Genomic DNA, 27,816 nt, shown 5'->3' on the forward strand with positions numbered 1-27,816 from the left:
ATTTATTGGATTACTGTCATTTTATTTGTAAAAGTATATGACAAATTAATGTTATCTATTGTCATTTCCAAACCAACTTAATCAGGTTTTTTTCGGTTATACAGTATTATAGGACTGAACAAAAACAATATGTTACAAAACTATAAAAATATATTTAAAGATGGCAACAAACATTTATAATAGACTATGCGTATATATTTATTGTAAAAATATATAAAAGACGAACGTAAAGAAAATAACAAAAACATAAAGACAAAAAAAACGAAAAGTTACATGGTCTCACCACAGGTTTCTGTAAAACTAAATGGCACAGATTGGGTCAAGGCCTGTGGATAATTTAGATCAAAAATTTTTTCATCAGAACACATCAAAAAAGGCCGAAAACTAATTATTTGGTATTCTGCCACGCATTTGATGAACCACTCGATGTCGACTGTGGCTGTTTTGAAGTTATCTAACCAATCTGAAATATGATAAAAATAATTAAAATTGATCAATAAATAATAGGAGGAATACAAGAAAAAATATACAGTTAGATAACTCTAAGGGAATTTCATAATTGATAAAACCTATTGGCATAAACTATAATTTTAAGTTTGTAAACCCTATATCAGGCGTCTAAATACAAAACCCGACAAGTCCATTGAAATAAAATTTACAGAATACACAAAAAATGATTTAAAATATTATCAATATTGAAAAGAATAATAAATATGCTAAAATAAAGTGGTGGGGGAAGTTTAGATCTATCTTTATTTAAATGTTAATAACTCTGGACTGGATGATCGGAATCGAACAAGCGAGGGCTGGTTTAAAAGAGCGTTTATTACTCTATATTGTATCATAAAAATAATAATAATAAGGCTTTGAACGTAGACGCTAGGGGGCGTTGTCTTATAATTTAACAAAAACATTGGGCGTTTTTTCAAAAAAATTAAATGCAATAGTATATGTAATTTTAGCTGATAGTAAAGAGTAGTAAAAGCTTAAAAAGTCAGCGAAAACCGCATCTTGATATCTTCTTTCAAACCGAAGATATTAGCAAAATTATAATAAATACCAAAAAATAAGTCCTTAATTACCTTATTTTTACATCACGGTATCAGTAGCCCTCTTGATTATGCCTATTCTAACAAAAAAGTATGATAGAAACAGTTAGTTTATTTTAAAATCGACGAAATACCAGAGGTATTAATATCTAATAATTAAGATACACACAGACAGTCAACAAGAAACGATTATTCAATGAAGTCATGGTAGGCTTCGGAAAAAAGTTGCTTTTCGCGTAATAGTATAAACGTCAAATTGTTATTAGATCAACATTTTGATAGTTTTAGAAGCGTTTTTTATCTTTTAATTGCTTTTTCAAAATGCCTTTATAATTTGAAGTAGTTGAAGTTGTTGGCATTTTGAAAAAGCAATCAAAAGATAAAAAACGCTGCTAAGACTATCAAAATGTTGACCTAATAACAATTTGACGTTTATACTATTACGTCAAAAGCAACTTTTTTCCAAAGCCTACCATGACTTCACTGAATCATTGTTTCTTGTTCACTGTCTGTGTGTATCTTAATTATTAGATATTAATACCTCTGGAATTTCGTCGATTTTAAAATAAACTAACTGTTTCTATCTTATTTTTTTTGTTAGAATGGGCATAATCAAGAGGGCTACTGATACCGTGTTGTAAAAATAAGATAATTAAGGGCTTATTTTTTGGTATTTATTATAATTTTGCTAATATTTTCGGTTTGAAAGAAGATATCATGATGCGGTTTTCGCTGACTTTTTAAGCTTTTACTACTCTTTACTACTTACTATCAGCTAAAATTACATATACTATTGCATTTAATTTTTTTGGAAAAACGCCCAATGTTTGTTACATTGTAAGACAACGCCTCCTAGCGTCTACGTTCAAAACCTTATTATTATTATTTTTATGGTACAATATAGAGTAATAAACGCTCTTTTAAACCAGCCCTCACTTGTTGGATTCCGATCATCCAATCCAGAGTTATTAATATTTAAATAAAAACAGATCTGTCCTTCCCCCACCACTTTATTCTGATAGATAGGGGAAAATGGCTCTAATAAAAAATATTCAAAATTTACTGAAGATTATGAAGCTATTACTTATAGTACACCTTGTCTAGGCAAAATTGTGTAAAAACTCCATTTTCTTATTTTTTGTTGCAGTTGCGCACCCTAGCGGTCGTTCTACAAACTTGAAAATAATTTCCAGCAATTTTTCAGAGCCTCTTTAGTTATAAATATTTTGTTCCGCAGCCCCTACGGCTAGTACTTTCCGAGATACAGCCGAAAGCTATTCTTAGTGGGACACTCTGTACAAGCTTTTACTGCTGTAAAAGTAATTACCATCAAATTTTTCAACTTCTTCTGTAGCAGATGAATCAGTTATAATTAACTTTATTCTACCATTGTCATTAGTTAGATCCTCTAATTTGTCAACGATTTCACCATCTAACATTCGAACTACGTCCTAAAAATAAAAATATTTAATTTATAACTGATTTTTTTTCGACACAATTCATACCTCAACATCTTTAACCGACAGTGTTGTAAAGGGTGGAGCATTGAAAAACGAGTATTCTTGAAATAGTGGATTTGAGTTTCTTGTCAATCTTGATTTCTGGGGACCTGGAATTCCCGATACGTCTAATGCTTCATATGGATCCTTAAAAATATATGATATTTACAATACAACCAGAATCTCTATTTTTAACAAAACTGTACTACATTGTACCTATTTATTATAGAGGATATCCCGCCTTTCGTTATTTTTTTAATTATAAAGGCCTTTATTATTATCAATAATACAGGGTGGCCCATCGAAAACGTTCCGCAGGTATTTCTATTTTCAAAAAATTCTAAGTAAATTTAATAAAACAGGGAACGTTTCAACAGCTTTTAAGTCAGGAAGACCAAGAAAGTTGTGCAACAGGACAATGAAAGTAATGAAGAGAATATCAATGGGAGATCCATGAAAAACATCCACAGACATTTCTCGAGAAATGGGTGAAAGGGGAATATCGGTGTTTGCACGCACGGTGAGAAGAAGGTTGGATGACATGGGACTTTTTGGAAGAGTTGCGGTGAAGAAACCACTAATATCAAAGAAAAATAGGATGGCCCGCTTTAAATTTGCTCAAGATCATATCTCACCTGGTCTTACCAGAAATGGAATACTGTACTGTTTAGCGACGAAAGTGAGTTTCAACTGTTTGGTAGTGACGGGAGACGTTATGTCCGAAGACCAAAAGGTACACGGTACAGCCATAAGTACCAGATGCCCACAGTAAAACATGGGGGTGGGAGTAAAATGGTATGGGGGTGTTTTTCTCGCTCAGGTGTTGGTCCTCTTGTTAAAATTGATTGGATAATGGACCGTTTTTTGTACAAAGACATATTGGAGAATAATATGCTGCCTCATGCTGATAAAGAAATGCCACTCAGATGGTTGTTCCAGCAAGACAATGATCCCAAGCACAAATCTCGGTTTGTTCAAAATTGGTTAAATGAACATAATGTTCCACTAATGAATTGGCCCTCACAGTCTCCGGATCTTAACCCCATAGAAAATTTATGGGACCATTTGGATAGCAAAATTCGAAGCCATTCTATTTCAAATAAAAATGAATTATGGGAAGTGCTAAAAACTGAATGGGCGGCCATTTCCAGTAAAGATTGTACGAGATTGATCGATTCGATGTCACGAAGATGTAAAGAAGTAATTAATTCAAAGGGATGTTTCACTAAATATTAGTAATTTTTATATTATCTTGAATTTTAATAAACATTCTTCTTAAGTTTCCATACTTTTGACCAAGAAAATATTCATAATTTTTTATATATTTTTTGATATCTGTAATTTTTTATTTAAATGTATTAGGTTTTGTAGGAAATTATTTGTAGGTCACGATTATATAAGTCGTTTTATTTCATATTTTAATTTCTCAGCATAAATGACAAATTAAAAAAGTTTCCATACTTTTGGCCACCACGGTATATTCCTAGAAATAGAAAACGTTCCATGGTTAAAAAGTTACAGTGGGTTTTTAAAAACGCAGGTTTTTGGAAAAACACCCATGCACCCCACATGCAAATTTTAAACTAGTTATTAGTAATTATTGGCTCCCCGCAAAATATTGGCTCCCCTATTGATTTTGCAGCGAAACCTATTTACGACAGGTTTTTTAAAAGGCTGCGTATGCTGAATACATATGCATACGGCAAAAACACGTCAATTTTGTTTGTGAGGGGGATAACTTTTGCCCCAAAAATGATTGCAAAATCTTCAACCCTCTAAGCGGGTCTCTCATCCCCCAACTTTTTTCATATGGGAAGGGGGGTCAAGTGGTACCGCAATGAAAAGGGATTTCTATTCTCTATACTTTCCCGTTTCGTTTTTGAAAGTCGCTCGAGTCATTGAGAAAATATGAAGGATTGAAATTTGAAAAGTTTATTTAAACATTTATCAGAGTAAATGATATGGATAAATTCCTTCGATCAATTTGCTGTTTTTTCTTATTATTTCTAGACGTTTACGCATTTTTTCACTCGCCACAAGGTTGAACGATCAGGTGCGGTAGTTGCTAGATAGCTGTTCTGTGACTTGTGCGTTGAAGTTCGTCTCAATATCGTTAAACTGACCCACAATAGAATTTCCAACCAAACCTCGTGAAAAACCCTGGGGTTATCCTCAGCCCAGTACCGACAGTTGTGCCGATTAACTACATCGTTCAAAAAGAAAGCACACTCATCCGAAAAACACACATTAAATAGGAAATTATTATCACTCGCCACTCGTTCACTCATAGTTTCACAAAATTGCAAGCGACGATCAAAATTGTCTTCGTTGAGTTCTTGTACCAACTGAATTTTGTACGGGTGGAACTTGTGTTTTTTTAATATCCTTTGGACATTTGTACGATTCACGCCGGTCTCATTGGCTAATTTTCTTGTACTTAGTGTACTATCCATGGCACCTTGGCCCAATACGAATACATCCATAGCTTCATTTACTACAGGATTTTCCCTCTGCCTCTTTTTATTCATAACGGAACCAGTTTCGTGAAATTTTGTGCTACTAACTATGGAACAATTTTGTCATAAAGGTGTTTTGTCAGGATGCCATTCATTGAATATCTGCGCAACCCGATACATTCATTATTTTTAAAATAAAATTCGATTATTTCCACTTTTTATGCAAGTGAGTACATCATAATTGTTAAAGGATGATTCACGGTACACCGGACCGTACCCGAGCCGGGCACGTTCCGTAAAGTAGACACCGAGCCACGTCCGGGCCTTCAATATATGCAACACCGAGTGGACAACGGGGATCATGTCCGTGCCGATTATATTCTAGAAAACAGTGTTGCCGCAGTGGTACATTTGTACCAAATTTGATACTTTTAATTCTATTTGGTACAGTGGTACTACATTTTCAAATCCAGGATGATTCGGTACAATAATTATTTCCCACGCGCATCGAAAATGAATAGATATTTAATAATTATCGTCGTTGATATTGCATTAAACGCGCTTACCGATACCATTCGGAGACAATCCGCATTAATTAACGACGTATTATAAACGTTGTAATGTCTATAGGGTTGCCTATATTAAATAACCCGAAGAAAAAACTTAAAAATTTGCTGTTTCTAACATGCTTCTATATTTGCGTTTTTTTTTAATAAAATTTAAGTTTTCCAAGTATCGTGTGTAGTATTAGAATTACTTACATTTCTTCAACCTATACATACTTATAATTGGGTTTTCTGAATTTCTATTTCATGGTTTTCGTCTCGATTTGTGTCTTTCTCCGGGAAGTTTTTTTATGTAGAAATTTATGAAGAAATTCACAACGACCAAACCGGTTAAAGTCATTTGCAGATGTATTTTGTTGTGCTTTAATTTGAAAAAAAATGGGGGATGATACCCCCGCTTAGGGGGTTGAAGATTTTGCAATCATTTTTGGGGCAAAAGTTGTCCCCCTCACAAACAAAATTGACGTGTTTTTGAAATTTCTGAAAAAAAATTACCCTGGTCGTTATGCCTTGCGGAACGTTTTCGATGGGCCACCCTGTATCTTAAAATATTTATTCATTTTCATTTCTCTGGAAACTTACCTCTGGAACGATTTTATTCGCCTTCAAACACTCTATGGCCCAATCGTATCTCACCACCCATATTCCCGCAGCCACGGCCAATAGAAACTTGGCAGTGTGACCCTTCAATCTGCCCATTTCGTCGACGGCTACAATTAAATGCGTCACTTGCGACTGGAACGAACCGCTAACAGAAATCATCTTCCTCATTTCCAGCTGTTTGAAAACATTTTTCAATTCCTTGTTTTGGATGCGAGAGAACATAATGCACGGCTTCGATTTTTTAGTTGGAGATTTCGATTCAGTTTGTTTGAGATAGTTCAGAATGCTTTTTTGGTTTGGGGTGGAAGTGAGTATGCTGGGTTTTTTGTTGGTCAATCTACAACAAATTTTTATTAACATACATTCAGTACTTCAGTTCCAATAAAATATCTTTTGCTTAAAATATCATTTGCTTACAAAAATAGATGTTTATATATTTTATATTATATATTTTGTTTATATAAATGTATAAAAGCAAATAAAATATTTTTATTTTATTTTATTTGCTTTTGCGTTTCATCTTTCAAACAACGCTATTTAATACTATGCCTAGTACATACCAAAAATCGCTATTTCGAAAGTAACGTAGCGACGGGAGCACCAACGCCAATAGTAACAGACCAAATCGCGACAGGCAAAACCGGAAACCTAGAAGCGATCCAGTGACTGCTGGAACGAAGTACGTCGCCACCGAGGTCGAGCGTCGATAGCCAGTTACAGCAGGGACCAGTTACTTCTGTTCGCGACAGGCGGAACTACGGCTCTAGGAGCGCGACGGCTGGAGCGAAGTTACGTCGCCGCCGAGGTCGAGCGTCGATAATAATCAGTTACAGCAGGGACCAGTTACTTCTGTTCGCGACAGGCGGAACTACGGCTCTAGGAGCGCGACGGCTGGAGCGAAGTTACGTCGCCGCCGAGGTCGAGCGTCGATAATAATCAGTTACAGCAGGGACCAGTTACTTCTGTTCGCGACAGGCGGAACTACGGCTCTAGGAGCGCGACGGCTGGAGCGAAGTTACGTCGCCGCCGAGATCGAGCGTCGATAGCCAGTTACAGCAGGGACCAGTTACTTCTGTTCGCGACAGACGGAACTACGGCTCTAGGAGCGCGACGGCTGGAGCGAAGTTAAGTCGCCGCCGAGGTCGAGCGTCGATAATAATCAGTTACAGCAGGGACCAGTTACTTCTGTTCGCGACAGACGGAACTACGGCTCTAGGAGCGCGACGGCTGGAGCGAAGTTACGTCGCCGCCGAGGTCGAGCGTCGATAATAATCAGTTACAGCAGGGACCAGTTACTTCTGTTCGCGACAGGCGGAACTACGGCTCTAGGAGCGCAACGGCTGGAGCGAAGTTACGTCGCCGCCGAGATCGAGCGTCGATAGCCAGTTACAGCAGGGACCAGTTACTTCTGTTCGCGACAGACGGAACTACGGCTCAAGGAGCGCGACGGCTGGAGCGAAGTTACGTCGCCGCCGAGGTCGAGCGTCGATAGCCAGTTACAGCAGGGACCAGTTACTTCTGTTCGCGACAGACGGAACTACGGCTCTAGGAGCGCGACGGCTGGAGCGAAGTTACGTCGCCGCCGAGGTCGTGCGTCGATAATAATCAGTTACAGCAGGGACCAGTTACTTCTGTTCGCGACAGGCGGAACTACGGCTCTAGGGCGCAACGGCTGGGCGAAGTTACGTCGCCGCCGAGATCGAGCGTCGATAGCCAGTTACAGCAGGGACCAGGTGCTTCTCGAACCGCGACGGAGCGGCTCTAGGAGCGCGACGGCTGGAGCGAAGTTACGTCGCCGCCGAGGTCGAGCGTCGATAGCCAGTTACAGCAGGGACCAGTTACTTCTGTTCGCGACAGACGGAACTACGACTCAAGGAGCGCGACGGCTGGAGCGAAGTTACGTCGCCGCCGAGGTCGAGCGTCGATAATAATCAGTTACAGCAGGGACCAGTTACTTCTGTTCGCGACAGGCGGAACTACGGCTCTAGGAGCGCGACGGCTGGAGCGAAGTTACGTCGCCGCCGAGGTCGAGCGTCGATAGCCAGTTACAGCAAGGACCAGTTACTTCTGTTCGCGACAGACGGAACTACGGCTCTAGGAGCGCGACGGCTGGAGCGAAGTTACGTCGCCGCCGAGGTCGAGCGTCGATAATAATCAGTTACAGCAGGGACCAGTTACTTCTGTTCGCGACAGGCGGAACTACGGCTCTAGGAGCGCGACGGCTGGAGCGAAGTTACGTGTCGAGGTCGAAGCGTCGATAGCCAGTTACAGCAAGGACCAGGTTGCTTCTGTTCGCGACAGACGGAACTACGGCTCTAGGAAGCGCGACGGCTGGGCAGGGGTACGTCGCCGCCGAGATCGAGCGTCGATAGCCAGTTACAGCAGGGACCAGTTACTTCTGTTCGCGACAGACGGAACTACGGCTCTAGGAGCGCGACGGCTGGAGCGAAGTTAAGTCGCCGCCGAGGTCGAGCGTCGATAATAATCAGTTACAGCAGGGACCAGTTACTTCTGTTCGCGACAGACGGAACTACGGCTCTAGGAGCGCGACGGCTGGAGCGAAGTTACGTCGCCGCCGAGGTCGAGCGTCGATAATAATCAGTTACAGCAGGGACCAGTTACTTCTGTTCGAGACAGGCAGAACTACGGCTCTAGGAGCGCAACGGCTGGAGCAATCACGCGCGATGCTACGTACATACCAGTGCCAGTTACTACTGTTGGCGACCGACGAAATCGCGACGGCTGGAGCTAAACACGTCGCTATGCGGTTACTACGGTTCAAGCTAACTTCAAGAGCGATTATAAATAATTTATTTGCAAATTATAAATAATTTATAATTTTGTCGTCATTATGATCGTCGTTCTTCAGTAACAGGCTCCTGATCCGTTGTGGAGCGCGACACGACGTTACAAAAAAATACCGCTCCAAAATCGCGTTACTCAAATACTGACACATCAGTAGTATGAACTGACTACAAAAACGTAAATAGAATTCCACAGTACAGTGAGTTCGCTTCAAATCGAGTACATACAACTGGGTCTTAGATCAGTCTTAGTATACCTACCTAGGTGTGTTTACTAAAGGTGTGTTTACTAAAGGTGTGTTAGAACTCAACCTAACATTTCTTATATTCATGGTTGGTTTTGCAATGGGGGAAAACATTTCATCATCAATAATTTCTGCGGCTAAATTTCCAAATTTTTCCTTTATTTCTTGCGAGAGTAGTTTATTTTTATGTTTGCCAGATTTGATTATGCCGCTTGGTTGTATTTCATCTAGCTGTGCTGTGATTTGATCTTCTAGAAAGAGCCTGAAGAGAATGTAAGTAAGATTCGTCATATTTGTCATAAATTATCATAATCTATAATCCGATTTAAATAAAAAATAATATAGTATTAAAAATAAGTCAAGTCAAAAGTTAGTTACTTTGCTAGAATAACGTACAACAAAATAAACATAACAAGAACAATTCCTAAAACAATAACCTTTCTTTACTGTCCCCTATTGAATCGAATAAAAAACATACTGGATTTTATTTTTACACCACCTAAGTCATTTATTTGAAGTTATCAAAAAACATAAAAAAATATCAAAGTTGTTTGACTATATTATCTCCTATTATTTATCTATCTATGTATATATATTTTCATATTCTTTTCTAAGCTTTTGGAGAATATTATAGGCTTGGTGCATTTCAGTTGATTTCAACAAATTCAGACCGCAGCGCACTCTACGGTAGAAATCAGAAAATATCAACAAATAGTTCACGCCGCCGTCATGTCGAACGCATTAAAATAATATTGGAATCGGGGTTTTGTCATAATATTTAAGTGTACATCATAGTGTTGAACATAAAATGGCTAGTTTAAAGTTCTTAGTACATAGATTACTTAGTTTCCCACTTTCCAACGAAAGATATGAAATAGAAAGAGATTACATTAGGAATGTAGCTGAGTGTAATGGATATTCTCCTTCACTAGTTGATAAATTAATTAGAAAACGTAGGTATAGGTTAATGATTTCTGAAAATTCGACTTTTCAAGTGGAGAAAGATACGTCTAAATATTTTTCGATACCGTTTGATAGAGAGTTATCCCGTGGTCTAAAAGGAATTTTTAAGAATGCCAATTATAAACTTGTGTATAGTGCTAATAATAAATTACAACAATTATTAGGTAATCCAAAGGATAAAACACCTCCACTGGAAAGGTCGGGTATTTATAAAATTTCTTGTAAAGATTGTAATCAAGAAATATGTTGGGCAAACTAGAAGATCAATATTAACTAGATTTAAAGAACATTTAGCTCAGATAAGATATGGTAGACCGGATAAATCTTGCGTTGCCGAACATATTGTTGATAAAGAACATTGTATAGATCTTAATAATTTAAAATTAATTAAACAAGTCTCAAATTACAGGCAATTAGATGCATATGAAAGCATCAGAATTAATAAATGTAAAGATAGTAGGAACAGAGACAACGGTCCAATTCTTTCAAGTTCTTTGTTCCTACTACTCTAGTGGCGGAAATCTAACTGTTACGCTCAGTGGGCCTTGACTCGGTTGGCTGGATTTTGCCACGCCCACTCGGTGCCCACTGAGCGAGGATATAAACAGCTTTCCCGGATATTCAACTCTCCCGAAACAACATTTATTTTATAACTTCATAATTTCTTACACCGATTTGATCAATAGCAAAAATGGATTCAAGCAGTTCGACGAAACAAGTGAGTAAACAAAGTGCTCGTTACATAATCAAAAAATTAAATAGACATAATTTGCAATATTAATGGTATATTTTTTTTGATCAACTAGTGATTAAATGTTTTATGAACATCTTCTAAAATTATAATTATGTACCTTTAAAAAAATTCGTCATAGCCGAAATAGCTTCAATTATACCCCACTAGCAAACCCGATAATAAAACTATGCTCGCTACCGTAGTTGAACTGATCTAATTTTTTTTAACTGTAATAATGAATTATAATGCAAGTTAGACCTTCGGAAGATATCAAAATATTGACCTTTTTATTTTTTTGTTTAGAATTTCCACAAATTACACTTTCTAACACTTTTAGAATAATTATATACTAATTTTTTCGTTTACTCGCCATTTAAACCTGTGTATTTGTATGTGTTCGTTATTTACGAGTTCTCCGGCGGTGGCAGCACCGGCGGAGAATGCACCAAGCCTATATGGAAAAAAATGTTCACAAACTACTTAAATAGTCAAGAGTATTTTTTAGTACAAAGAGTGTAATTTGTGGCGTTTGTTGTAAAACTACTTTTTTGATATGTCATAACAGTTTGAACTTACTGATCTGGTGTTAATGAAGCATCCACGGCAAATTCCCGTTGAGAAGGCGAAGTCGATTTAGAGCGACCGTCATCTTCAAACCCTGGAGGTGGTGGCAAACAGATGTCAAGAGGTTCAATCGTAGTATCGTTAATTTGAATTATCTCGTCCACATTGCTTGATCTAAAATGTTAAACCAGAACAAAAAAACAATAAGAAATTCAGAAAACAAAGATAATAATTATCATAAAGTTTGTTCTGTCTTTTACATAAACGATCTTGTTGAAATCTTGATTTTTTTTTGGAGTAATTTTAATATTAGTTGCTAATAAATTGAAAAAGAGATGGGCTGAACAGAATTATAATTTACTCGTAAAAAACGTAAAAAAACAAAACGAAAAAATTTTTTTTTCTGCCTTCCCAACATATAGTTTCAATTATTTAGCCAGGCTATTTGAAATAAACAAAATAACATAATATATTATCAATTCTTCCTTTTTTAACATATTCCACAGAGTGTTCCTAAATTTTGCCAAAATAACAACCTTTTCTGTTCCCTGGTATAATTGACAAATGGGAGCTATAGTCTATAAAATGAATAACTTTGAATTTTGACTGTTATTTTTTACCCAACATGGCAAATATAAAATCCCTCTGTCAAAAAAGTTACTGATATTCTTTAAATTGAGTGCCTGAACGAATCAGATAGGTAAGTCTTTTTACTTTCGTGAAATAGAAAAGGAAAATAATAAAACAAGTGACAGTTCTTCCCCTTCTTGCAAAAATCAACACGAAATGTCATAATTGTCCAAAGTAAAATGTCATCAGCTTTTGACATTTCTAACGCAAGTTGCAAGTTGTTAACCTAATAAAATTAACACTAGGAAAGCCCGCGGGAACTGTCAAATTCAAAGTTATTCGTTTCATAGACTATAATAAACGCCACGAATGTTTGGGAGTGATTTATCAGTCGCTACCATGTGAACTATCTGTTCAAGGTCACCTAAAACTTAATTCCAGTGCCGTGGTGTTTCAAGTCATTATAATAATCAATATATAATCTGTTGTAATTTGTTGTTTTAACTGTCAAAGTCTTGTCAAAACATATATTTGGTTATAAATATAAAATGGAATGCCCCACTGGTCGCACTGCAAGCACACCAATGGACTGACGCACAAAAACGAATCAATCAAAGAAACGCGATATAGTATCGTCTTTGTCAATCACGCTAGCATTTTAGAATAAGTAGAAGGAGCGCAGGCAGATGATTAGACTGGGCCTTTAAAAACCTACGTCTGCGGTAAAAAATTACGTTTTTAATGTAAAAATGATAGCGCGCATGTCGATTCTAACTTCATCGAGCGATGAATCACTCCCAAACGTTAGATAAAGAGATACTAAAAAGCCAAATAATTTAGCAACAAATTGTTTAAAAGATCATCAAAATCGGTCAACTAGAAGACAACATATAAAATTTCAAAATACATAAAAACTTTAGGGTGCCGTGTTTTTTGTGTCGATGAGTGTATATCTTACCTATTAAAAGAAGGCCTCTTTTTCTCTTTCTGCGGCGTTGTTTCGCATATATCGTCATCGCTTTCACCACTGCTATCGATAATATCTATCCCTATTTGTTCAGTTTTATTTTTTACTTTGTCCTGTATTTTTATATCTTGTAAAATAGAGATCTTATCGCCGTTTTGTTCCCGTTTTTCTAATTTTCTGGCCTCAGCAGTGAAACTTATGTTTTCCAACTCAGCTTCTACTTCCTTGTCGTCGTCGCGTTCTAGATCAGCAAGAATCTGAAATGAAAATAAAATATTCCATAATACAATTTTGTATTTTTCGTCTCGTGGTTTTCTGTTTCAGCGGCAAAAAAACAGTTTTTTGAGAAATGAGAAATGCACGAGAACACGCCACAATGGTTAATATACAGGGTGTCACACTTAAGATGGATACAAGCCAATACCTTGGTCGTTCGTTTTGGCAGGAGGCTGATTGGCTATACTATACGTACATTTTGCCCAGGGTAAGAAATGCGATACCTCATAGACGTACGTTTTAATGGGGTTTGATATTTTTCGAGTCAAGAGTAAACTACCCTTAGGACAGTATTTATTTCAAATCTGATAAATTATATTGAATCCTCCTTACCTAAGATACTTAAGTTCTAATTTTTATAAATATTGATACAGGGTGTGTCATTAAAATAAGACATTTTTATTTTTATTAATATTTTTTTTAAGTACTGACGACGCCACTGGATAAACAACTGGTTTATTATCAATAACCTTTGAATAAGAAGACTAAGGAAGGAGCATAATGCTATCCATGTATTCATGCATGGTGGGCGGAAAAAGCACTCTAGGGTGGGGATCCTTGACAGTTCTGTTTGACGATTCATTTGACACATTTGAATTTGATTTGAAATTTTGTGGATTTGTCAGTCTGTACAGAGCTTATTTTATGTTATTTATTATTTATTCTACTACTGATAGTTGTATAAAGGTAGTAAATCTAGATGGAAATTGTGGCAAAACTTAAATTAACAGTAACACTATCGCGATATATCGAAAAAGACTCTAAAATAGTTGGTTGTGTAGCGTGCGGTAGATCTCGGCAAAAATTGAGTGAAATAATGGAACAACTTTTCGCTACTAAGTGACTATATAATATACATACGTGTAGTAAACCGATCATTTATGAAATTCACTTAAATTAACTAAATTATATATTTTTCTTGCATTTTAGCTTTTATTTACTACTTGTCAAAGATCAGATGTCAAAGAATTTTGATACGTTAATTTGACTTACCTGCTTCCAGTAGCGTATCGGATGTTTGTGTTAATAAATACTTATTATAACTTATCTATTTTATATTAGGAATTATATATTTAAAACAATTTTAATAACTACCAACATTTATTCACAACAATGTAAAATAAAACAACAAATTATTGAGTCTACCCCACGTCTACCCTACATCATAGTTTTACATTTTTTAAATAAAATTAGAACGGCACTGATAAACCGGAATTTAAGTCGGCCATATTTGAGGCCCATCGCGGTGTACCTAAGATTTTTGATATGCTCCTTCCTTAGTCTTCTTATTCAAAGTGAATAACCAATTATATCCAATTATCAATTAATAATCGATTTAAGTTTGGTCGAAAATGCTGACTTTTAGTTCGTTATAGTTTTATAAATCTTTGTTTAGAGCATATTTTTCAAAGTTAATAGTGATTGTTTTAAATTTTAAAAGCAAGATTTATCCGGTCTACCATATCTTATCTGAGCTAAATGTTCTTTAAATCTAGTTAATATTGATCTTCTAGTTTGCCCAACATATTTCTGATTACAATCTTTACAAGAAATTTCATAAATACCCGACCTTTCCAGTGGAGGTGTTTTATCTTTTGGATTACCTAATAATTACCGGATAAATCTTGCGTTGCCGAACATATTGTTGATAATGAACATTGTATAGATCTTAATAATTTAAAATTAATTAAACAAGTCTCAAATTACAGGCAATTAGATGCATATGAAAGCATCAGAATTAATAAATGTAAAGATAGTATGAACAGAGTCAACGGTCCAATTCCTTCAAGTTCTTTGTTCCTACTACTGTAGTGGCGGAAATCTAACTGTTAGCTCAGTTGGCTCTGACTCGGTTGGCTAGATTTTGCCACGCCCACTCGGTGCCCACTGAGCGAGTATATAAACGCTCAACTTGTAGATTGTACTTTAGTTTATAATCATCTGCTGATGATGCTAACATGGTTAGCGAAACGCGCGTCCAGTGGAAAAGTAAAAGTGTTTTGGTGTATTGTGGTGATTTAGTGTTTTTATTTTACCCTGTATAATAATTAAGATTAAATATAGTAAAATACAGTAATAAACTGGACTGATTCAACATATTTCCTGACAATAATTCAATATAATAAAACAGTTTCCATTTGTGATAAACTTTTTGGTGTATATTTATGAAAATTTACTCTACCTCGTCTATGTCATGAGATGTAGCACTCATTTTGCCACTTTTAGTATGTGACTCTATTCCAGTCTTCAAACTACCACGATTTTTGATAGTCACTTCACTTTGTAAGTTGTTTTCCTCGTTTTCATCAAAAAAAGAATCATCATTTTTCAACTCCTCCAAAATGTTAAGCGCATCCTGGGTGGATGTTCCATGCTGTGAACGTTTTGTGTTCAGTACTTTTTTGTCACCGGCCGATTTTTTACTTAACACACATCCAGTACTGGTGGTTTCAATTGCCTCCTCTGATACTGCTTTAGTTCCTTTCGATTTAAAATTTAAAAGTCTACAAGAAATATATACAATGAATTAAGAGTAAAAATGCAGTGTGGTCCACTGTCAAAGAAACTCCATATCAGTTTTTCTAATTGATATTTTGAATATTTTTTTTCATCAAAAATATTTTCATAGATTTTTTTTATTTGAAATTATTATACAGGGTTGTTCACCACATACGACACGAAGTATTGTAGCTAAACGACTAGATTTTTACAAATTGTAAGTTTTGGATTCGTTGAAGGACTATTGGAGCTACAATTTAAAAATATTTTTACAAAATACAGAGTGTCCCAAATAAATAAAAAATATCAAAGTTGTATTTTTTTAAATGGAACACCCTATATATTATTACATTTTTAGTTTCTACGATTAAAATAAAGGTAAATTTGATTAACGTTTATTACACTTAAACCTTACCGTTTTTGAAATATCTTCAATTTTGTGAAATTGCAGTATAAATTTTAAGGCTTCATTTCTCCGAGGATATCAAAGTTTTTAATACTAAATATTTACTGAAATTTATTTATTGATCAGTTATTGTATTGCAATAATAAAAACTTTACTACCTTATACAGAGTGTCTAAAAATTTATTTTAAATAATTTCTAGCTTCAAACGCCAATAACTTCTTTAATTTAAATAGAATACCCTGTATATTTTAGGAGAATCAGATGCACAATTTAATTGTCTATCAAATTGCATTATACCATTTTTTACCTATCCCTTCAAGTTTCCGTAGAAAATGCATTTTCTTGTAATTTAGAACTCATTTATCAATATACCCATGGAATACTGACATTTTAGATTATTTTTAAAGATTTTTAAAGAATTTTTAAAGAGTACAGATACTAATATTGTCGATATAGTTCGTTTATTTCATTAACAAATTAAAAAAAACTGTTTAAATATTTGTTAAAGAGGACCAATTAATATGATTTCAGTATTCAAACTACATTAATTGACTGTTTGCGTTGATTAATAATAATTGCTCCAAATACTAAAAAACTGAATTATGTATGTGTATTAGACAGTGTGGTAAAAAGTAACACCTTCAAAATTATATTTAATTTGTTGACAAATGCTTATTTATAACAACAGAGACGTTCATTTTCATAACTTATTATTATATTGATTTCTGATTCAAATCCACATTTATTTAGAATAATTTATTAACGAACACAATTAAGTATGTAGTTAATTAGTATTTGGGCGGAAATACTGGTGGTATATTTAATTAATGGTATACTCTTTTATAAAGATTTAAATAGTTCTCTTTTTGCATACAAATGGGCTAGTAATATTATCGTTTTACTAAAAACGATAATATTAAGGCTAGTAATATTATCGTTTTACTAAAAACGATAATATTACTAGCCTGTACATTTTGTACATTTGTTGTTTTAAAAACAATCTAAAATGTCAATATTCCATGGGTATATTGATAAATGAGGTCTAAATTATAAGAAAATGCATTTTCTACGAAAACTTGAAGGAATAGGTAAGAAGTGGTATAATACAATTTGATAGACAATTAAATTGTGCATCTGATTTTCATAAAATATACAAGGTGTTCTATTTAATGTAAATAAGTTATAAGACACTCTGTATAAGGTAGTATAATTTTTATTATTGCAACACAATAACTGATCGATAAATAAACTTCAGTAAATATTTAGTATTAAAAACTTTGATATCCTCGGAGAAATGAAGCCTTAAAATTTATACTGCAATTTCGCAAAATTGAAAATATTTCAAAAACGGTAAGGTTTAAGTGTAATAAACCTTAATCAAATTTACCTTTATTTTAATCGTAGAAACTAAAAATGTAATAATATACAGGGTGTTCCATTTAAAAAAATACAACTTTGATATTTTTTATTTATTTGGGACACTCTGTATTTTGTAAAAATATTTTTAAATTGTAGCTCTAATAGTCCTTCAACGAATCCAAAACTTACAATTTGTAAAAATCTAATCGTTTAGCTACAATACTCCGTGTCGTATGTGGTGAACAACCCTGTATAGGGTGCGTCTCAAAAGTGGCTCACCCCTATAACTTTTTTATTTTTTCAGATAAATAGACGAGATTTGGTATACTAGTATATTATGACATAAATTAGGATTGATTGGTGGTATTTTAAAATTCAATCTAGGATCCCATGGCTATGTTAAAAACACTAATTCTTCATCAAGGAGCCTTGAAAACATAGATTCGATCGTCTAATGTTTTTAGTGTCTTGTCCTGTCAAGTTAGAAAATGCTCTAATCGTATTTTTAATCATATCTCAATTTTTTCAAATGAAACGGGAGTGGCTCATTAGCATATTTGGAAAAAGCATTTTTTACGAATAATTTGATACCAAACACTTGGTATTTCGAGTCAAATTTTCGTTACGAACCGCAAGCAATAATTATTATAATAAACCATATGGGAAAATGTCAAAAGTTGACATGTGATATGTCATTCTATTCAGTGTTATTTTCTATTGAATCAAGTAAAAAATACCGAGGGTGCCATTTAAAAATCAAAAGTTGTAGTCATTTTCGGTAAAAAAGGAAATGACCAAAAGCAATTGAATTCGTCAATCAATCCTAATTTATGTCATATACTAACATACCAAATATTTTTTTTACTGAAAAAATAAAAAGTTATAGAGGTGATCCAGTTTTGAGACGCACCCGGTATATAAAACTTTATCCTATATCACTAGAAAATTTTTTAAATGTAACACTCAGTCTAAAAAAACACAGAAAAACGGGCGTCTTACTTGAGTTTCTTAGAATCATGTAAAACAGTCGGCGTTCCAAGTATTAGATCGCTTTCCGTATTAACTGATTTTTGTAGTTCTTCATACTGGTGAATTTCTTTCTCAATTTTATCCATATTTTCTTCGAACTGTGTATTTCCTGTAAAAATTCCATTTCCGCTGCTAAATTGTTGCGTGTCAATTTTTCTTTTCTGCGATTTTTGTAATGCGCTCTTCGTGCAATTTTCCGGTTGCTTTTCAGGTGTTTTAGCAGCACAGGTCTTAATATTTTTGGTTGGTGACCCATATTTTTCCATTACTTCCTTTAAATATTTCTAAAAAAAAAATAAATTAAAAATAAAGATTTGATTAAAATAAATCTATATACATCATAGTCAATGTTATCATCGTCCTCTGTCACCAAATCGTCGCTTTCTTTTACATTTTCCGTGTCTAAAAATTCGACAGTTAAATCATCCTTAACAAATTTCCTTTTGCTTGGATTTGTGCCGTCATCGGAGTCACTATCCGGATTTACTTCACGAATTCTTTTAAATTTCCTAAAAATTAAAGGAGATTTATAAAAATTAAAATATTTTCAAAAAAATACTTTAACTGTTATGACAGTAGTGCGTCGGGCATCTGTAGCTCCTAGAATAAAAAACTTGAAAATTTTGTTTAAGTGCATACCGGAAAAGTCTAGGGATATTACAATTTTATCCAGCCATCGTCAGTAATTTTATTATTTGCATTTCTGATATAATAAAATTAAAATAAACAAATAGTTTACAGGACGTATTGGAAATAAAAATGCGAAATTTACCGAATTTTTCAAATTTACCTTGATTTTTATTGAACTCAAAAAAATACACACATTTTTTTTTATTCTAAACTGTGAATTAAAAAAAAAGATAAAACCATTTTTACTTAATAAAGGGTATGGCCTCCTCTACTGTTCATTACAGCCCTACATCGTCTCTCCATGCTCCTGATCAGGTTGTCGATCTCTTCTTGAGGTACAGCCTGCCACGCTGCATTCACGGCCCGAACCAGATTCCTACGAGTTTCACGAGGCATACCCATTCTCAAAATTCTTCTTTGGACCGCGTCCCATACGTACTCGATGGGGTTGAGGTCAGGAGATTGTGCCGACCGGGGTAAGATGTTTAATTGATGAGCATTGATAAACTCACTTACCACTCTGGCTGTATGAGGCAGTGCATTGTCATGCATGCATGAGAATGAAGTTTCTCCCAAAATCATTGGCATACGGTAACACGACAGGCTCAAGAATTAAATCACGATATGTGATTCCTGTTAGAAACCTTTCAAGAAAAACGAGATCGGTTTTTCGGCCTAACTGGACTCCTCCCCAGACCATAACTGTTCCACCTTGATAAGGATGCACTTCCTGAACATGATCCAACCGAATAAGATTTCCCGGTTCTCTCCATACCCTAAGCCTTCTCGAATCCGGATGAATTCCAAAGCGTGAGTCATCCGTGAAAAGAACATTGGCCCATTGTTCATTCGACCACTGAACATGATCTTGAGCCCACAAATATCGTACCTCTCGATTTCCTCTCGTTAAGGGTTGAGCTCTCCAGAGGCGTCTGTTTCTTAAGTTGACCTCACTTAATTTATTGCGAACAGTGTCAGGACTAACGGTTACATTATGTGTTTCCTGGAGAATTGAATTAAGCTCTGGTGCTTAATAGTCGGTCGGCGTCGAGCATTAAATTGTAAAAAATGGTCTTGCTGAGGGATAGTAATGCGATGTCGCCCTGTGTACCTTTCAGCAACATCACCACTTTCACGGTAGCGTGCACTTAATCGCGATATTACACTTTGCGTTGTATTTAATGCTCTAGCTACGTCGATTTGGCGCATTCCAGCTTCGAGCATACCCATGGCCCTTAGCATTTCGTCTCTGTTAAGATGTCTACGCTACATAATGTGGTTTAATACTAAACAGAGTTATTTGAATGAATTCTGGCCAGTTATCATAAAAACATAGCCAATACAGGTTAAATTCGAACAATTGATGCTAGGTGCTTTTTATACATTTGACAAAAAAAGCACAAACACTTCTGCAAATATCCCAAATTAAGAAATAACTAGTGTGACTAGTGTAGTAGAAAGAATCGGCCTACAAATATGTGGTTGTTTATTCAAAACATTTATTTTTAACTTTAATGAAATGATATCCTTAGATTTTTCCGGTGTGTGTATTTCAGGAAAATATTTTATCCTCTATAGGGTGACTCAAAAAGTGTAAGCGGATCCGGATAATTTTTTTTAATAGAACACCCTGTATATTATTGCATTTTTAGCTTCTTTTCAGATCACTTTACATAACCCTAAAATATGAGTAAATATATTTCGATAGTTTCAGAGATATTAATAAATAAAAAATATATATTTTTCAATCTTCGTTAAAAAAATTATTACAAATACAAGAACCTGTTCTGAAATCAAAACTATATTAGGTATTTACTTTAGATGGTCTATCCATACTTTGCTATAAATATCGTAATCTTAAATCATACAAGGTGTTCAAAATTCTACGCCAAACTTTCTAAAATATAAAACAATTTTTCTTCGTTTTTTTTTAATGGAACACCCTGTATATTATTTTTTCAGTAAATGGAGAATTAAAAAATTAACATTTTTTGTATTTAAAGTATTTCAAAAGTTTTAATGGTTTTGCATATTAATATCTCTGAAACTATCGAAATATATTTACTCATATCTTAGGATTACGTAAAGTGATCTGAAAGGAAGCCAAAAATACAATAATATACACTTACCCTTTTTTGAGCCATCCTATATAAGTTAAAATATTTTCCCGAAATTCATTCTAGTACATACATTAGGTTTGCACTTAACAGAATTCTCAAGTTTATTATTCTAGGAGCTACAGATGCCCGACAAACTATTGCCGGACCCTGTATACTGTATGACATAGACATTGCAACACCCAGTATAAATATGCTTAACCATATAATGTATGTTTTGTCGGTTGATTGCCTGCATGAAGTGTAGTAAACGATAACGTTTCTTTCCCACTCTGTTAACGTAACCAAATTTACACATATATATTGCAATTTTTAGGTCACACCGGTATATTAAGTAACAAGTATATGTATTAATTATTTATTTTAATTATTGTATGTGATTTTCTACAAAATACCTGGAGGAACTCATGTCTTCGAATAGCTTTTTGTTAACTTGTCTTTGTGATTTTTTAGACTTTGCGGAATTCAATGTGCAAACCAAAAGTGAATTCAAACTGTGCTGGTGTTGGCTTGAGTCAATTTTTGAAAACGTTTTTGGACTATTATAGGCCATATTCGCCTCGTTAGTAACATTTACATTATTAGATTTGGATGTGTTTACAGCTAGAAGCATGTTAATTATGATTAATACTAAACTCACACCCAATACACCTAAACAAAATATTTAACACCTAAATAAATAGAGTTATATTTTAATAATAATTAGAAAGGAGAAAAACGTGTTAAGCGCCATTTTACTAATTTTACAGGAGAGTCCCGGACGCATATTTGTAAACGACGGACGTCCATGATAACGATTCGGTTCTAGGCCGAACGATACCGCGTAAACAGCATACGATATCGCAAATTCGTCTGGTAACTAGCAATTTATCCTGGGGCGGGCCTGGGGAGGGGCCTGGGGTTGAGCCCAGCTGGGGGGGCTTTTGTTTTTTTAAAAATGAAAAATAATTTTAAAAAACACATTTTTTTGAATAAAAAGTTTACATGAATTTCTCTATCAATAAATTTCATAGACTTGGTTATCAAACCGTGTAGATTACTTAAATACCTACAAATTTTCTAAAAAAAATCGAAATTAAACATTTTTTGAACACAACAAAATAATATTAACTAAACAAAACTAGAAAACGTCATTTTTACTGCATCACAAGCAAATAAAAATTAATACATAGCCAAGAGTCATAACTCAGGATTTCTCTGGGGGGTACCCAGCAGCACATGGAGGGGGCCCGGCACCCCTGTTGTTACGCCAATGCTGGTAAATAGCATCCGTGATTCCAAATTTTATAACTGCCTTAACACTTCTTATAAACGGTAGACGATATCGCGAAATTTGTTGATTGGTTGCTCGTAATCAGCATTCAAGATCACAAAATTCGCAAGTGCAAGATGTCTACCAAAGAATATAGTACTAAATAATATTTTGCAAAAAAAATAATTTTCCCCCAAACTTTTTACTTTATTCAATAGAAAATGGATGACATATCATATGTCAACTTTTGACATATTCGCTCAAAAACAAATTGTATTTTAAATTTCAATCTAGAGTGCCATGGCTGTGTTAAAAACACTAATTTTTAATCAAGGAGTCTTGTAAAAATATATTTTATTTGATCGTCTAATATTTTTAGTGTCTTGTCTTGGCTGGTTAAAAGATGCACAAATCGTATTTTTAATCATATCTCAATTTTTTCAAATGCAACGACGCACAGTGGGGTATTTGACATTGATAGTTCATCGAATTTTTTTTTATGTACACCTTATATAAATTATTGCTATTTTCAATTAAAGAGGAAATAATATGAACAAAATAAAGGATAATTCTTCGATTCTAAAAAAAAGGAAGAAACATCACTGTTACAGTGTTTCCAGGGTCAATGACACTAATGCCAGTAGTAATATCGCAACTAATACTACTATTGCTACGACTGATCCGCCACCAATGCCCATACCACTAAAGCCGTTACTAATGCCAAATTGTGCTATACTGCTAATGGCACTAATGCGATCGCTTTTTACACAACAATGCCATCGCAGTTTACACCTCGCATTAGTATCATTGATTTGCAAATTAGAGGAAACCAAGAATGTTTTTCTTATTTTATCAGCAAAGTCGCAGTATTATATTTTACTGTATGAAAGCCCAATGCTTACTAAGTAAAACGTATATATATACAATATGCTAAATTCTTCAAAATGCGCAACTAAATCTCTAAGTATAATAAAAATGTCACAGATTTAATCAAATTTTCTGAACGCCTAACTTTTAGTTGCAAAAAAATCGTTAGTATAGAGAATATCAAAATAAATAATATGTTTTTGTAGAATACATACCTGCAGCTTGCTGAGCCATTTTCAATCAAAACAATAATATAAACGTAAAAGGAGCACAAGAACAACAACAATTTATAATTTTAAACATAAAATTTAGCCAACTTTGACGTTTTGTTGAAACAGATGAATGCAACTAAACACACCCATTGCAACGCCATTCATTGCAGACATGATTTAACTTATCATTTGTCTGTTTTTGGGAAATCTTAAACACATTTGCTTTTTCGAATTTCGATCACCTTTTTCATGCTAATACACCACCGTGCGACGGTGGCTCATTATCATATTTGGAAAAAGCGTTTTTTTACGAATAATTTGATACCACACACTTGGTATTTCGAGTCAAATTGTCGTTATGAACCGCATGTTATAATTTCAAATAAACGATACCTATTCGAAAATGTCAAAAGTTGACATATGATATGTCATTCGATTCAGAGTGTCATTTTTTATCGAATAAAGTAAAAAAATACCGAGAGCGTCATTTAAAAATCAAAAGTTGCAGTCATTTCCGCTGAAACCGGAAGTGACCGAAAACAATTGAATATGTCAATCAATCCTAATTTATGTCATATACTAATGTACCAAAACTCGTTGTTTTATCTGAAAAAATAGAAAAGTTATAGGGGTGAGCCACTTTTGAGACGCACCCGGTATAAGCTAATAGATAAAGAAATTTTTAGAACACGTTTCATTAAAAAGGTTGTATTTTATTTTATTATTATATTCTACGTACAATTCGGTAACTTCTTTTGCATATGATATGTTATAGTTAAAATTAATAGATTTTGTAATAATTCAATCTGTTTAAAGAAATTAATGTTAGATTTACGGTAAAAATTATCAGTGATGCAAAATTTGGAAATTCTATCAGAAAAAATGATAATACATACGGTGTACCATTTAAAAAATTAGAGATTATTTAATTTTAAATAGTCGAAATTGATAAATTAGAGCTAATATCTCGCAGTCGAGCGAGCATACCAAAAACACGTCGACTGTGCCGCGAGTTTTCTTTGATCGGCACGAAACGGATAGCAACGAAGCTCCGTGGGTCGCCTCTCTCTCCTCTCGTTAGGTCTGGACGCACCTTTACATATGACAACCGAATATCTAGATAGGTACCCAGAGTTCCGTGCAAATGATCGTCAGTCGAGTGGCTGTCTAATAAATAGGCTGTGGTTATATTAAAAAAACATACATACTTGTAAATTCTTCCATGTTATTGTCGATAGGTTTTATAGATTCCTCAACATCCATTTTTTCTTCACTACTTCCTATTATCAAATTATCAATATCTTCATTTGTTTTATTTTCTTCAGTTTGAGTTTCCACATGCTTTAAAGAACAAGATGTTTGTAGACCCATAGAGTGCATTTGAACTACTCGAGTCTGCACTGTTTTATTCAGGTAACTAAATTTATTAGTCTGTGTATAGGCATCACATTTAATAACGCCATCAATACGTGAAGTTTGGACTGCTTTTTCATTATTTTGTTCAATTTTTAATTGTTGTATTTTATCCACGTAGGTTTTGAGATTTGAAAAACAATGCAGCAGTGAATCACCGTCAAAATTTTTAACATGCTTCATACAATTATCTAAATTATCAGATAATGCAATAGCAATGGTTGTTATATTAGTCATATGCTTTGATACAGGAACAACATAAATGTTATCTATTATATTACTGTCATTGCTAGTTTTTTGAGTTGCCATTGAAAATATATCATCATTTAAATCTTCTTCAAGATTACACACATTTTTATCTCCATTTTGTTCAGATATGTCTTGATTGCAATCTTCAATAACAAGACACTGTTTTGCACGACTTTTTTGGTGATTAACCATATTTTCTTTAGTACATTTGTCTATATTATTTGAGTTAGACTTTGTTCTGTTGTGAGTATGCCGCTCCTTCTGATCTTTTTGTTTGGCATTTCCCTAATTAAAGTAAAAAAATAACAAATAATATATTTTTTTCTTGTTATAATTTGGTCAGAACTAAAATATTAATTTTTAAAGTTATTTATTAAAAAAGTTACTTATATTTTGATAAAAACCTATATATAGGCACTTAAGGGTTAAAATAAATTACACTAAAATAGATTAAATTGCTTGGTATATACAGAGTGAGCCAAAACTCATTGCTTCTCTGCGACTTCCAACACCCCATATTTTAGATCAAAAATTAAGAAGGCAGTGAAATACAGTGATCTTTATGATTTTTTGCTAGTAGCTGTTGGTCATAAAACTATACCTATATAGGTATCTTATAAAGATTCAAAAAAATCTTGAATAGAAAATCTGACAAAACTTATGTGAAACACTGGATCACCCTGTATATTAATTATCAATTTAACATAAACTTACTTCAATTATGTGTATAGGATTTTCTTTTTCTTCTACAGGCCATTCTAAAAAAACAAATAGGTAAAAAAAAATATAAAAGAACAAAAAATATTTAAATAAAAAATAAATAATATTTTATACTTCAAAGCACATTATATTTACTTCTATTCTTAGCATTACTCTTAGCAGTAGATTTCCTCAGTGGTCTTTTTCCCTTATTATCTTTGATACTGCTGTTAATATCCTGCAAAACAATTTTTAGTTTTTTGGGCTCCTTTTTTATGGTTCTTAATGACTTTTTTACATTTCCAATTCTATCCCACCCCGAAGCTGAACCGGCATTTGAAAAATTGGGTGATACATTTTTTGTAGTTTGGGCTTTTTTATCTTTGTTGAAAATATTTTTAGCAACCTCCGTTTGCTTAGCTATATTTTCTAGATTGACTAAGCACTGATCCTCTAACATGTCTTGTAATACCTTTCTTTCAACCTGCAACATTAAATTAATTGATTTCCTGTTAAATAAGCACAAACATTTTAACCTGCTTCATTAACTCTTCTGATTGAACTTCTTCAATGTTGTAGTTGTCAATGTCACCAAGACTCTGGCTTAAACTTTGGTATCTCCTTAAAATTTTATCTTCGGCCTCATCAGCTATTGATAACGATTGTGTCCTTCCTTTTGATCTGTTATTCTTCACTACCTTTCTACCTACTTGAGAAACAGAAGGAATTTCAAAATGATCATTAGATTTCAACTCAGATTTATTTTGTGTTAAGATGTCAAGTTTTTGTTTATTTTCTTTCAACCAGTTAACAACTTTCGATCTTGTTTCACAATTATCAAAATCTAAAATTTCTTCTCTTGTTGATAATTTGTTTTTGTTTGTGTAACATTTTCTTTTATTTGATATCAATTTATCAAATGCATCTTCAACAGGTTCCTTCTTATTTCTTGGGATATCATCATCTGAAGGTATTATATAAATGTTGTTTGGGGCTGTTTCAATTATCTTTTCAAGTTGATTGCTATTAACTTTTTCTATCTCTTCCACTGCAATATAATGCTTATATAACAATGTAATGTAAAATTAATAAAATAAATTCGCATTTACCATCATAAGTATATTTTTCTTTGATTAGCTGACAAGTTTCATTAACAAATCTGCTTAGAGAGTTCAAAAACTCATCTTTATAAATCGAACGACGTCGACTTATAACAGCTTTACAAACTGGACAAAGCACAGTTTGTTTTCCAAAACATTCTCTACAAAACAAATGTCCACATTCGGTTTCCACTACATCTTGTACATAATCGTAACTAAAAATTAGGGGTACCAATATAATGTATTAAGTAAATATATTATTATATAAAACTGAAAAAATATTCTAAAAAAATTACCATACTGAACATTTCACTTTTTTCTTCAGATCTATAATAATATTCGACAATTTTAACAACTCTTCTGAATCCATATTTAAAACGCTTTGTTACTGTTTACATTATGTACAGAAACACAATAATCATAGTAAATGACGAATAAATTGAACCTATTTCTAATTTTTTCTAGATTGATTATTCCCTGTGATTATTCCTGTTTTCTCTTTTCACTTCACAGTTCCCCAGTGCTGCCAGATCGTCGAAATGAATATCGGTAGATTTGACTATGATTTTTCGGTAGATTCCGTTAAAAATCGGTAGATTTGATTTTTTTGGTTGAATGTGGTATAGAGGTACAGACTAACACAAAATGTGTATTTTTTTAAAAAATACACAGATATCTGTATAGAATA

General features: G+C 33.9%; 1 protein-coding gene across 3 annotated transcripts; it reads right to left on the bottom strand.

Annotated features, from left to right (window-relative positions):
• Positions 1–135: 135 nt before the first annotated feature.
• LOC115876385 lies at positions 136–27,650 on the bottom strand. 3 transcript variants are annotated; one of them, XM_030892137.1, is made up of 18 exons: positions 27,425–27,650; positions 27,138–27,343; positions 26,565–27,076; positions 26,327–26,512; positions 26,185–26,266; positions 26,044–26,087; positions 24,876–25,614; positions 21,732–21,939; positions 18,927–19,098; positions 18,560–18,873; positions 15,478–15,799; positions 13,011–13,276; positions 11,495–11,656; positions 9,239–9,484; positions 6,153–6,510; positions 2,555–2,695; positions 2,377–2,500; positions 136–463 (listed from the first exon to the last, which is right to left on the bottom strand). In XM_030892137.1, exons 1-18 carry the CDS (start codon positions 27,496–27,498, stop codon positions 270–272), a joined length of 4,350 nt encoding a protein of 1,449 aa, XP_030747997.1. In that variant the 5' UTR covers positions 27,499–27,650; the 3' UTR covers positions 136–269. The 3 variants fall into 3 exon arrangements, with proteins under 3 accessions (XP_030747997.1, XP_030747996.1, XP_030747995.1); XM_030892136.1 differs by having other exon boundaries at positions 6,153–6,513; positions 9,257–9,484; positions 26,185–26,512; XM_030892135.1 differs by having other exon boundaries at positions 26,185–26,512.
• Positions 27,651–27,816: the final 166 nt, after the last annotated feature.

The sequence above is a fragment of the Sitophilus oryzae genome, unplaced genomic scaffold (assembly GCF_002938485.1).
Source record: "Sitophilus oryzae breed Bouriz unplaced genomic scaffold, Soryzae_2.0 scaffold_1436_pilon_pilon, whole genome shotgun sequence".
Classification (NCBI taxonomy): Eukaryota; Metazoa; Arthropoda; class Insecta; order Coleoptera; family Curculionidae; genus Sitophilus; species Sitophilus oryzae.